General features: G+C 50.7%; 1 protein-coding gene across 1 annotated transcript in view; it reads right to left on the reverse strand.

Annotated features, from left to right (window-relative positions):
* LOC149367139 (uncharacterized) overlaps positions 1-11,873 on the reverse strand; it is a 50,866-nt gene extending 38,993 nt beyond the window's left edge. Inside the window, exon 1 of the mRNA XM_089572740.1 lies at positions 11,772-11,873. Within this exon, the coding sequence (XP_089428866.1) occupies positions 11,772-11,873 (102 nt within the window). The remainder of the gene's footprint in view (positions 1-11,771) is intronic.
* Positions 11,874-13,954: the final 2,081 nt, after the last annotated feature.

The raw sequence follows: 13,954 nt of genomic DNA on the forward strand, positions 1-13,954 counted from the left end.
CACGCCTAAAGAGGTCCGCGAAGGTCACTCGCTTCAGTTTCGGGGAGCAGTATACATTAAGTACGTGCAGGGGGGGATCCGATCGGCGAAGGGGAAGGATCCTTACCATAGCGTACTCGTACGCTATGGTAAGGATCCTGTCTAGCGGATGTTTGATGTTGAAAATAAATTTGACTTTGACTTTGATCTTGACCCTTCAAACCATTCACTTCGTGCGTGCTGCATCGAAGTGGACATGTAGGTTGTACGGAGAGGTGTGCGCGTCCTCAGCTTCCCTCAAAGCGTACAGAAAACAATCAAACATCGCTCACAGACTTGCCCTGCACCACAGAGTAACCATTCAGAGGGATGGATTTATAGGGCGCATTTCCAAGATTGCCTCTGCATATATGGCTGATATGAATGGCAGTTTACCAATGTCCCTCAAGAGAAAAGTATACAACAGCTGTATCTCACCGGTGCTCACCTATGGGGGCCGAAAGTGGAGGCTAACAAAGAGGGTACAGCTTAAGTTAAGCACAACGCAGCGAGCTATGGAAAGGAAAATGATAGGTGTAACGTTAAGAGATCGGAAGAGGGCAGAGTGGGTGAGGAAACAAACGCGGGTTAATGATATCCTAGTTGAAATCAAGAAGAAGAAGAAATGGGCTTGGGCAGGCCATGTAATGCGAAGGCAAGATAACCACTGGTCTTTAAGGGTAACGGAGTGGATTCCAAGAGAAGGCAAACGTAGCAGGGGACGGCAGAAATTTAGGTGGGCGGACGAGATTAAGAAGTTTGCGGGGATACAATGGCCGAAACTGGCAAAGGACAGGGTTAATTGGAGAGACGTGGGAGAGGCCTTTGCCCTGCAGTGGGTATAGTCAGGCTGATGATGATGATGATGATGATATGGCTGATTAAAATATTCGTCCCCTGTAGAACAATGCCAGCAGGTAGGTAGTACTCGATTCTTTATCGATAACTCCCTGGCAGGTATCGACCGCGAACAGGAGTAGCGGTGACTTATGGGGTAGGATCACTTCATGTGTGCCCCGTTGATTGACGCCGGTGATACCGTTTGAGTGTTTTGGCAACGATGTCTTTGATAGCTCTTAGGGTTTTTCGTACTTTGGTTCATCATTTGGAGCATGGTGGTTTTTGTCTCCGCGGTTATATGCAGCGTTTATCGTCGTGCACTTTCTTCCGCGCGAGCAGCCGAAGTGTGCGATTTAGGGTATTAACCTGCTGTAAGTTTTGTTTTTCGTATATCAGAATATTTTGTGCAGATCCCGTGCGAGGAGAACTAGCACGTGACATAACATGAAATAAGCCCACATAGGGACGTTCCGAAAGTAAGATTCGTCATTTTTTTTGGGAAAAAAAAGAAGATGGTACACAGTGTGAAACAAACCGTCAGCGTAACAATCCACACCTCCTGCTTTTTAAACAACGGGAGGTGTGTAGGCCTAGGAGGAATGACGCATGTGCAGGGCGCCGAAGGAAAAAGAGAAGAGCAGGAAACCTGTGTGGCCGAGGTTATTGAAGCAAAAATCACTATGGGAGAGAGACGTGTGCTGACAGTGTGGTCGGCAGTGGGAGTGCGTGCTATTATCCGGTATGGTTGGTCACGTGGGACTAGTGTTCGTCATCCTTGAACGCGTACAGACCGCGTGTGGTGAAGAGGTCGCGTCTCGTCAAATGGTTGGTCGCTGGCGTTACATGGCCAGTGAAGGAATGCAGAGTGTGCAGGAGGATGAAGGTCGAAGTGGGCGTCGCTCCACGTCCACGAATGAATACAACATTGGTTGAACACAGGACATGGTGTTAGCGGACGAGCATGTAAAGGTGTCAGACATGGCGTCCACACGTCGTAATGGCTGCGCCCAGGCACATCACATGCTGCGTGATGTGCTCAGTTACCGGACAGTGTCTGCAAGATCAGTGCCAGAAACCTGACCTCGGATCACAAGAGGCCAAGAATGGGAATCAGCCTCGATCACTTGATGCGGTACGCGCGATAGGGAAATGAGTTTCTGTTCAGAATCATCCCACGTGATGAGACATGGGTGCACCACTTGACCCCTGAAACCAAGACCGCCTCAATGACGTGACAGCAGCCGAGCTCACTAGTGTGTAAAAAATTCAGTGCTCAATCAATCAAAGGTTATGGCACGCGAAAGGTCAGATTATCCTTGATTTTTAGGCGGAAGCCTTTAATGCCTCATCGTTGTAAGCAGCAGTTGTCGACAGAAAAGTGACGCTTTTGATTGGTCGAAACGGTCGTGACGTCACAGTGTGCGAATTTCAAACGGGGCCAATTGTACTTTGGCTACTAACCATGCAAACAATTAAAGGGACCGTATAGGGATGCTCCAAGTAAGTGGCAGTGATTTTAGTTAATTGCTTACTTAACCATTTAGCCTAATTAACCTTTCTAGTCAGACAAGATAAATAAATAAACCCGAGAAGGAAATTGACCAAGCTCGGGAATCGAACCCCGGTCTCCGGAGTGCGAGACGAGCACGCTAATGCTCCGCCATGCCAGCCCAATGGTTTGGAATGAGCCAAGGCGCATCTAGTGAATACGGTGTCTTCGTTCACTCCGATTTTCCTCCCTACCCGTTACGGCGAGGTTTAGGTGTCCACCGAGATATGAGAGACAGATACATTTCCTTTCCTCAAAAATCAATTTACCGACGAGCAAGCCTTAGAACCGAACGGGCGATGGCGTTCTATGCACCCCCTGGCAGCGTTGCAAGACGCCGTCGCGTTCCGCTCTTAGATGCAGGTTGGTTGGTTGGTTGCAACTGCGAGAAGGACGAAAAGGAAAGTGCACGGCGCCTGCCTGCCGACTGGCTCAAGCCGAGCCACCACCGCTGCCACGTGCAGAAAGAAGAGAGATGAAAGATAAGAAGAAAGAGAAAAACAGAGAGACTAAAGACGCGCGTCGCAACAACCGCGTCCGCCGAAGCGGATGCTGGCTGAAAAAAACAGATAAGCGGCCGTAGCCCGAAGGTAGCAAACCCCTCTTAGAGGCGAAGCTTAAAATCTTAACCACACATCAGTGACACAAGCAGCAACACCACGCTTAAGGCTTTCGCCTCACCGCACTTTAGGTCAACAAAGTGCCCCCTGAATTTTTCTCCATGAATATATCATCAACTAGGCACGCTACTGCAATGCCCTCACCAAACTGAGGCCCGCCATTGGACCAAACATACCGCGGTTCTTGAGTAAAGGTGTTCGGCTCTTGAACGACAACGCAAAACCGCGCACTGCAAGGCTCGCACAAGATCAGACACGTCGCTTCGGATTGGATCGGATCAGCCAGCCTACAGCCCCGATCTTTTCCAAGTGGTCTTTTACCTGTTCCCTGCATTGAAGGCTGCACTTTCGAGACATCAGTTCCAAAGCAATGGTGAAGTGGGGCAGACTGTGCGCAATTTCTGACGTCAAAGGACACGGGGTTTTACCGGAGTGGTTTCTTAAAACTGGTTGCACGCTACAAGAATTGAATTAATGTCAGCGGCGACTATGTCAAAAAATAGTGCAAGGAGCACACTTTATGATGCAATGGTGTGTATTTTTTGGCAACAAAGCTTCCGCGTGAAAAGAAATGACGACGCTTACTTTCGGAACTAAAGGGCCTTGAGTGAGCCAGCCGGCTTCTGGAACCTTGGATCTTGCTAGGCTGCTGTTGCTAAAGAGTAGCAAATCATCTCATGTCGCCATCCTCAGTGTTTTCTTTCCTACAGACATTTGTATAGAGCACGCTTCTAACCACGCTTTTCAAGTAGTAAGAGGCCGTGGATTGTTGCCAGATCACTTTTTACTTCTTTGACATTGGACTAAACTTTCGGTCATGAAATTGTCTTCCCAATCGCACAAAAACTGGCTTTTCTCAAATAAAAGAGTGTGGTGCCTCAAATCCACCCTTTGAAAATGTAATTTTATATGCAGATATAACGCCTGGGGAAAGGTGTTTGATAAAGGAAAGGTTGAAGGAAGGAATTAATCCCGCTCTTCAGAGGTACACTTATTTTAGGCCGCAGAAAAGACAAGCTTCAAAGAGAAATTTTTGAAGCAGCAGTCATTCTTCGTTCGTGAGCAATCCATCTGTGACGCTTCTCAAGAGAGAATTAGAATTCCTATCAGAATGATCAGATTTGGGGCATGACGATGTTCACTTGTGTCACACCTGCCATGGGTGCTAATCATTTTTTACCTAATGCTCTCTTCACTGCATGTAATCTTTTTTTTCTCTTTTTTGTCGTTGATGAGCGCAAAGTATATATTTGTTGACGCGGGTTTCAATAAAATCAGTTGTTAGTTGGCGCTCTGTGGTGTGTTTTCTACGTCTGTCCTTGTCTGCCGCGCCGAAGCATTTCTTGAAATATGTATCACCATCTGGACTACAAAACAACCCTTCGAAGGAATTAAATTTCTTGGGTGCAAAGAATGATTCATTGTAAAACATTTTATTCGTCGGAAAGAGCTTGGTACTAAGAGGGCGCGCTAAGTGCTCGAGAGTACATATCCCTCGACGCATTTTTCAGCCTATTACATCGCCAGAACTGCCGTCCTGCAGGGTCACAGCTAGCCAGCACGGTCTCTCACCGCTCGAAAGTACAAGCGTAAGTAGATCACCCGGAGGTGGCTCTTTTTTTCAATACCATAGGATATGATCTTAGTTTGCTCGTTGGCCGCAGTGTTTACAGTTCGGCTTGTATAGATCCGTGCGCAAGGAGTGAAGGGGTGCGTATCGATCTCGCCTGTAGACGACGCCGCGTAACCTCTTGTTCTTTAGTCACGCGTTTGTGCGGAGGGGAAAAAGTTCTTTTTAAAACGATTCGTTAGATCATAATATGTGATTTTGGAGTCGTTCGTCAAAATTCACGCAGCCAGATTAATCCATTACAAGGTCGACGAAACCTCGGATCTTTATTGTGGGGTGCCTCATTCCCAGGATTCCCCGAATGGGCTGGGACCCATATCAGTTCCGAACAATTTGGTGAAAATTTTGTGCCGTTACGGATTGTATGGGAGGTGTGTGTAATTCGCCTTTTTGCGAGATTCTTGATAGCCAAATAATTATTGTGCAAACGGTTAAAAAAAATGACTGAGGCTTAACCTGGTTAACCCTGTTAAGATGCGAAGCATATTGATGGCTAGGCTTGGTAATACATGGCTTTCCTTGGCTGAATACTTGGTCATTTTAATACAACCACTAGAAGCCTTCGTCGTGGGGGAAGACAACGGCATGGCTACAGCGGAACGCCGACTAACCCCGAGACGCGCGTTGGGTGGGCGCCTGGATTGCCACGGAAGCCGCGTCCGCCTGCCCGGTGGAGCGAGCGTTTCACGTACACCGAGTGTGAACGCGCGTTCGAAATGCGCGGGAATGCCGCTCGAGGACATTCCGGTGTCTGTGCGATGGCATCGTTCTCCCTCTCCCAGCGCGTGACGGCGATATGTCGTGACGGCATGTGTCAAGTGGTATGTCACGAGGTGTGACGTCACTGTACCACGTGGTCTGCACGGCGTGCAACCACAGCGACGGTATATAGCACTATAGCGACGGCGTGAGGTGGACCCCCATCTTCCTCTGTCGTGACGTCATGTGTCACGTGGTATGTCACGTGGTGTGACGTCACTGTCCCACGTGGTGTGCACGCCGTGTAACCACGGCGAAGGGCTGTAGTGTACCTCCATCTTCCCCTATGGTGACGTCATATGTCACGTGGTATGTCACGTGGTGTGACGTCACTGTACCACGTGGTGTGCACGGCGTGTAACCACGGCGAAGGGCTGTAGTGCACCTCCGTCTTCCTCTGTTGTGACGTCATGTGGCACGTGGTATGTCACGTGGTGTGACGTCAGTGTACCACGTGGTGTGCACGGCGCGTAACCACGGCGAAGGGCTGTAGTGTACCTCTAGTAATATGCTTCGCATAAAATCTAAATTTTCAAGTTGGTCACCTCCCATAATTGCATATTTATTTATGCCTAGAATGTTTGACTTGCACATATGCTTTGTACGTTTATAGCAACGCTACCGTCATCATCGCTCGCGATATGAGCTGGCGCCGGCTGGGGCATGTAATCCAAAGGCAAGGTAACCGCTGGTCCTTAAGGGTTCAGTGAAGAGGAATCTGAACTCGTCTTTTTGTCGCGGGAACTCGATGTACACGTTCCGAGCATTCTTGGAAACCGCGACTTATTGCCCTGTGTGGCCGATTTCCCTAATTAAATCGAATTAACATCTGGCTCCCGCCTTTTTTAATTCTCCCCGTACGGTGGGCGGAGTCGACCAAGCGTGGAGTGCCTTTCACCCAGTCCCGTGGCGGCTTGCCGCTCTGCTGTCGGCGGAGTAATGCGTAGTAATCCATAGAAGCAAATAGACCGCGCGTATTTTTATTTCTGCGGTCTTATTTTGCGGCTTTATTATCTGCGAATGAAACTATTTATTCATGGAAACCTAAAAACAAAATAAAGCGAAGGCAAAGCCTCCACGGAGCTGGCCGAAAGGCACTCCACGTGTTGGTCGACTCCGCCCACCGTACGGAGGAAAATTTAAAAAAAAAGGCGCGAGCCAGACGCTAATTCGATTTAATAAGGGAAATCGGCCACACAGGGCAATAAATTGAATGCTCGGAACGTGTAGATTGAGTTCCTGCGGTAAAAAGACGAGCTCAGATTCCTCTTCAGCGCACCTTTAAGGGTAACGGAGTGGATACCACGAGAAGGAAAGCATAGCAGGGGGCGGCAGAAAGTTAGGCGGACGAGGTTAAGAAGTTTGCGGGGATACGGTGGCACAAGTGCAACGCCAACGCCCAAGGTTCAGGCTCATGCATAGGCTGCGGAGGGATTCGCCAGAGTCCACGTTCAGCTGCAGCCATTTTGGCTTCTGAGCCTCGCCGTCTGGTTCGCAGACGGGGAGGCTGTGTTCGACCTTCGGCGCGTCGCTTCACAACGCGTGAAGCATCTTCCTGTCGTGTGGACTTTCTCCCCTGAGGTGAATGACGAGTCTGACGGCGTTTTGAAGACGCCTGACCCCTTCTCCGCATGTGACCGTTTCAAGGGTACGGTTCTGGTCCTCGGAGCGTAGCCGCCTGTAGGAGTTGCTCAGTGCCGAAGCGACAGTTGACCCTCACAGCTCATCTATAGCATGCGACAGCTGCTATCTAGCAGGAAGAGCCGGCTACTTCACGAGCTGCTCCTCCTGCGCCTATCTGAGAACCTCGTAGTCGTCCTGGCCGCAGCAGGTTACCTTGGAGACGCTCCCGAAGCTGGTTGAACGTGTCTCGGACTGCTCCGGCCCGCGTTTTGTGGCTGGAATTCCGTCCCGTCGTCCAGTGTCGACGACCGGCAGTCAAGTGTCGAGGATGAAATCTACCAGCTCGCGAACACCGGTGCCGCACTTCGCGTGTCCATTCCTCATCGCTGCACCGACGGTTGGGCCGTCATTCCAGTTCCAGCCACCGATCAAGCGTAGGCCATGATGGGCTGTGCTGGTACCACCGCAAGTTCGGCACCGCTGCCCCCCAGTTCCGGCAGCCTTGCCTGTGCTCAGGCGAGTGACTGATGGCTCTGCACCCAGCTGCCTGCTGCTCTACGTCATCGAGAGGATATCGAGATGCCGCTTCCTGGCGGACATCGGTGCCGAGGTTAGCGTCGTGCCTGCATCCCGACTCTATCGGCAACGCGCTATGCCAGGAGCGCCTTTGCAGGCGATGTACACCTCCCAGATCGCAACCTGCCGACAGCGCTCATTCACCGTCGATTTGGGCTTACGCCGCACCTTCCTTGGGATTTTTATTATCGCGGACGTGTGGTTCACTAGACTTGAAGTGGACTTCCTCGCCAATTTTGGCCTGGCTGTAAACCTTCGTTCTCGCCCACTTGTGGACCACACGACTCACCTGTGCGTGAACTGCATTCTCGCCTCTGTGCCCGCCACCACCCTCCAAGTTGTGCCGTGGCTGCCATCGCCAGCTTTCACTCTGATTCTTGTCGATTTTCCTGCCATCACGAGGCCCAGCTACCTCGAGTTTCCGCTGCGAAACGCCGTCACACACCACATATTAAGGCGGAAGCCTTTAATGCCTCATCGTTGTAAGCAGGAGTTGTCGACAGAAAATGTCACGCTTTTCAATTGGTCGAAATGCTCGTGACGTCACAGTGCGCGAATTTCAAATGGGGCCAATTGTACTTTGGCTAGTAACCATGCAACCAATCAAAGGGATCGTATAGTGATGCTCCAACTAAGTGGGACTGAGTTTAGTTAATTGCTTAATTAATCAATTAGCCTAATTAAGATAGAGGAGAATGAAGAGGTCAGAAGACAGAGGAAAAGAAAAGAAAGACGCGCGTCGCAGCGACAACAGCGTCCGCGGAAGGTGACGCTGCTGAAAAAAACAGATAAGTACGAAGCCGCGTTAGCTCCACCACCACGCACTTCCTCACTCAGTTCGACGTTGCTCGTTTCATATACGTTGTGTCGAACATCCTAGACAGTTCCAACATCTGACAGGTGAATGACAGAACACGATGGATAGAAATAAAATAATATAAATATGAAACAGCCTAATTAACCTTTCTAGTTAGACCGCATAAATCAATAAAACCGAGAACGAAATTGGTCGAGTTGGGGAATCGAACCAGGGTCTCCGGAGTGCGATACGAGCACGCTAGCCACTCCGTAATGCCAGCTGAATGGTTTGGAATTAACAAAGGCGCGTCTAGCTAATACGGCGTCTCCGTTCACTCCCATCTTCCCCCTTTCCCTTACGGCGAGGTGCAGGTGTCCACCCAGATATGCGAGAGAGATACATTTCCTTTCCTCAAAAAATAAATTTACCGTCCAGCAAGGCGTACAGCCGAATTGGCGATGGCGTTCTGTGGACTCCCTGGCAGCGTTGCAAGACGCTGTCGCGTTCCACTCTTACAGGCGAAGCTTAACATGTTAACCACAAATCAGTAACACACGCACACAGCCAATGGACGCGTCGTTCGCTGGCAGCGCTTGAATCATCATTCACAACCACATTCGTGGCAGAATGCTGTACTCAGGCTTTCGCCTTGCACCACTTTAGTCGCCAAAGTGACTACTAATTTTTTCACTACGGGACCGCCAGTATTCTGGCGGCCGCGTCGTCTTGCTAGCGACTGCATCTCCAATGACCGCCGCAAATTCATCCAAATGCTGCAATTGGGCATGTTTCGGCCGTCATCCGGCAGCTGGTCTTGGGAGCTGCATATGGCGACCTTGTGGCGACCTTGTGGCGACCTTCGCGCCGTGAACGCCCGCACCATCCAGGATTGATATTCCCCCTCTCGTCCACCACTTCGCGGCCAATATAGATGGCACAGGAAATTTAAGGTGGAAGCCTTTAATGCCTCATCGTAGTAAGCAGAAGTTGTCGACAGAAATGTCACGCTTTTCAATTGGTCGAAACGGTCGTGACGTCGCAGTCCGCGAATTTCAAACGGGGCCAATTGTACTTTGGCTGGTAACCATGCAACCAATTAAAGGGATGGTATAGCGATGCTCCAAGTAGATAGGTTTCAGTTAATTGGTTAATTAACCAGTTAGCCTAATTAACCTTTCTAGTCAGACAAGATAAATAAATAAAATTGAGTAGGAAATTGGTCGAGCTCGGGATTCGAACCTCGGTCTCCAGTGTGCGAGACGAGCACGCTACCACTCCGCCATGCCAGCTGGATGGTTTAGAAGGAACAAAGGCGCGTTTAGTGAACACGGTGTCTTCGTTCACTCCCATCTTCCTCCCTTCCCTTACGGCGAGGTTCAGGTGTCCACCGATATATGCGAGACAGATGCATTTCCTTTCCTCCAAAGCAAATTTACCGACGAGCAAGGTGTACAGCCGAACGGGCGATGGCGTTCTGTGGACTCCCTGGCAGCCTTACAAGACGCTGTCGCGTTCCACTCAGAGGCGAAGCTGAACGTCTTTACCACACATCAGTGACACAAGCAGCAACCCCGCGCCTAATGGTTCCGCCTCACCGCACTTTAGGTCAACAAAGTGCCCCCTGAATTTTTTTTCCAAGATTGATCTCGAGAAAGCCTATCATCTGGTCGCGCTGCAGCCTGCAGACATGCCTAATACAGACATTGTAACACCTCTTGGCCTCTTCGAGTGCGTCCTCATGCCTTTTTGTCTGCGAAACTGTGCTCAGAATTTCCAACTCTTCATCAACGAGTTCACTCGTGGCCTGCGTTTTGTGTTCGCCTACCTGATCTGCTGGACGCCAGTCCCTCGTCTGAAGAGCACGTTGAACACCTGAGCCTGGTCTTTTCACGCCTCGAAGAAAACGGTCTCGTCATCCATTTGGCTAAAGGAGTTTTCGGCGACAGCGATATCGCGTTCCTTGGCCAACATGTAACGGCGCAGGTGATAAGGCCTTTGGACCGAAAATAGGGCCGTCCGGGACATTCCTCACCCCGAGTCGGTTCGCAAGCTCCGAGAGTTCCTCGGCCTCGTGAACTGACACACGCGTATCCTGTCTTGAATTACACTCATTACCCTGCCCATCATCAATCTCCTAAATCGTCACGCGGTCCTCGTACTACGTTTGAGTAGAAGTCAGCCGCCGAGGCTGCTAAGCGCACCCTTGCCGAAGGGAATCTACTCATGCGGCCACTGGCCGACGCCCCGTTGCGTCTCGTCACCGATGACCCCGGTGTAGCTGCAGGCGCCTTTCTGCAACATGTTCACCACGACTTGCGCTGCCCACTGGGTTTCTTCTGCCAGAAAATCAAGGCCGCAGGAAGGTGCTATAGTACGCATTCATACTGGTGAACAGCGCAAAAAAAGGCGGGACAACAACAAGACAAGCGCTGTTGTCCCGCCTTTTCTGCGCTGTTCACCAGTATGAATGCATACCAACTCGCCCAGATCTCAGCCTTGCTATAGTACGTTCGGCCGTGAGTTCCTTGCTGTCTGCCTCGCCATTCAGCACTTGCGCCGCACCTTGGAAGGAGCCGTTTTAAGCATGAAATGCTTTTAGCCCCCGTTGTCGGCAGTGTGGTGACGTCACGCCGAGACCGAGATCCACTCATCCGGGCATTGAAATCCACTCATCCGGGCAATGAAATCCACTCATCCGGGCACTGAATTCCAGTCATCCGGGCACTGAATTCCAGTCATCCGGGCACTGAAATCCACTCATCCGGGCACTGAATTCCAGTCATCCGGGTTCTGAAACGAGAACATCCGGGCACCGTACGAGACAACGAGAATTAACGAGACTCTGTAAGCCCTCCTACGCGACCGGCATGCAAGCGCTGGTTGGTCTCCAAAGGAGACAAAAAATAACTGCTGCCAGTGCCTTCTCAATGTTTATCAAGATATCAGTGGAGCTGTGGGTTTGATAATGCACGGAATTATAATTTCCGATTTCTAATAACTCGTGCAAAAAGCACATAAATGCCGCGTTACACTTCGTTGACATACGTGATCTCTTAGGGGCTTCGCGCATCGAAGCAAAGCCGCGCAGGCGCACAGGGGCCCGGGGGAGAAGCGCTGCGTTCAAAGGGCAAGGCATCGCGCCGAACGGGTGGTGGCGTTGCTCCCTTCCTTTACGGTGCGGTTCGGGTGTCCACCGAGATGGCAGAGAATTACTGCGCCATTTCCTTTCCTCAAAAAACCTTGCGTTCAAATGGCAAGGCATCGCGCTGAACGGGTGGTGGCGATCCTCCCTTCCTGTACGGTGCGGTTCGGGTGTCTACCGAGATGACATTAGGCCCGTAAACATTTCATGCTTACTGTACTCTCGTTTACGGGAGAGGCAGAGATAGGCAGAGAAATGCTCTTAGCCCCCGTTGTCGGCAGTGTGGTGACGTCACGCCGAGACCGAGATCCACTCATCCGGGCATTGAAATCCACTGATCCGGGCATTGAAATCCACTCATCCGGGCACTGAAATCGAGTCATCCGGGCACTGAAATCGAGTCATCCGGGCACTGAAATGGAGTCATCCGGGCACTGAAATCGAGTCATCCGGGCACTGAATTCCAGTCATCCGGGCTCTGAAACGAGAACATCCGGGCACCGTACGAGACTTAGCGAGATTTAACGAGACTCCGTAAGCCCTCCTACGCGACCGGCATGCAAGCGCTGGTTGGTCTCCAAACGAGACAAAAAATAACTGCTGCCAGTGCCTTCTCAATGTTTATCAAGATATCAGTGGAGCTGTGGGTTTGATAACGCGCGGAATTATAATTTCCGATTTCTAATAACGCGTGCAAAAACCACATAAATTGCATGTTGCACTTCGTTGTCGTACGTGATCCGGGGGAGAAGCGCTGCGTTCAAAGGGCAAGGCATCGTGCCGAACGGGTGGTGGCGTTCCTCCCTTCCTTTACGGTGCGGTTCGGGTGTCCACCGAGATGGCAGAGAATTACTGCGCCATTTCCTTTCCTCAAAAAACCTTGCGTTCATATGACAAGGCATCGCGCTGAAGGGGTGGTGGCGTTCCTCCCTTCCTGTACGGTGCGGTTCGGGTGTCCACCGAGATGACATTAGGCCCGTAAACATTTCATGCTTACTCTACTCTCGGTTACGGGAGAGGCAGAGATTTTTTTTCATGTGCTTATGGATTTTTGGGCATGAAATGCTTTTAGCCCCCGTTGTCGGCAGTATGGTCACGTCACGCCGAGACCGAGAGCCATCATCCGGGCACTGAAATCCACTCATCCGGGCATTGAAATCCACTCATCCGGGCATTGAAATCCACTCATACGGGCATTGAAATCCACTCATACGGGCATTGAAATCCACTCATACGGGCACTGAATTCCAGTCATCCGGGCTCTGAAACGAGAACATCCGGGCGCCGTACGAGACTTAACGAGATTTAACGAGACTCTGTAAGCCCTCCTACGCGACCAGCATGCAAGCGCCGGTTGGTCTCCAAAGGAGTCACAAAAAATAACTGCTGCCAGTGCCTTCTCAATGTTTATCAAGATATCAGTCGCTGTGCGTTTGATAATGCACGGAATTATAATTTTCGATTTCTAATAACGCGTGCAAAAAGCACATAAATGCCACGATACACTTCGTTCTCATACGTGATCTCTTAGGGGCTTCGCGCATCGAAGCAAAGCCGCGCAGGCGCAAAGGGGCCCGGGGGAGAAGCGCTGCGTTCAAAGGGCAAGGCATCGCGCCGAACGGGTGGTGGCGTTCCTCCCTTCCATTACGGTGCGGTTCGGGTGTCCACCGAGATGGCAGAGAATTACTGCGCCATTTCCTTTCCTCAAAAAACCTTGCGTTCATATGACAAGGCATCGCGCTGAAGGGGTGGTGGCGTTCCTCCCTTCCTGTACGGTGCGGTTCGGGTGTCCACCGAGATGACATTAGGCCCGTAAACATTTCATGCTTACTCTACTCTCGGTTACGGGAGAGGCAGAGATTTTTTTTCATGTGCTTATGGATTTTTGGGCATGAAATGCTTTTAGCCCCCGTTGTCGGCAGTATGGTCACGTCACGCCGAGACCGAGAGCCATCATCCGGGCACTGAAATCCACTCATCCGGGCATTGAAATCCACTCATCCGGGCATTGAAATCCACTCATACGGGCATTGAAATCCACTCATACGGGCATTGAAATCCACTCATACGGGCACTGAATTCCAGTCATCCGGGCTCTGAAACGAGAACATCCGGGCGCCGTACGAGACTTAACGAGATTTAACGAGACTCTGTAAGCCCTCCTACGCGACCAGCATGCAAGCGCCGGTTGGTCTCCAAAGGAGTCACAAAAAATAACTGCTGCCAGTGCCTTCTCAATGTTTATCAAGATATCAGTCGCTGTGCGTTTGATAATGCACGGAATTATAATTTTCGATTTCTAATAACGCGTGCAAAAAGCACATAAATGCCACGATACACTTCGTTCTCATACGTGATCTCTTAGGGGCTTCGCGCATCGAAGCAAAGCCGCGCAGGC

Source organism: Amblyomma mixtum, chromosome 1 (assembly GCF_055824585.1).
Source record: "Amblyomma mixtum isolate Tamu chromosome 1, ASM5582458v1, whole genome shotgun sequence".
NCBI lineage: Eukaryota > Metazoa > Arthropoda > Arachnida > Ixodida > Ixodidae > Amblyomma > Amblyomma mixtum.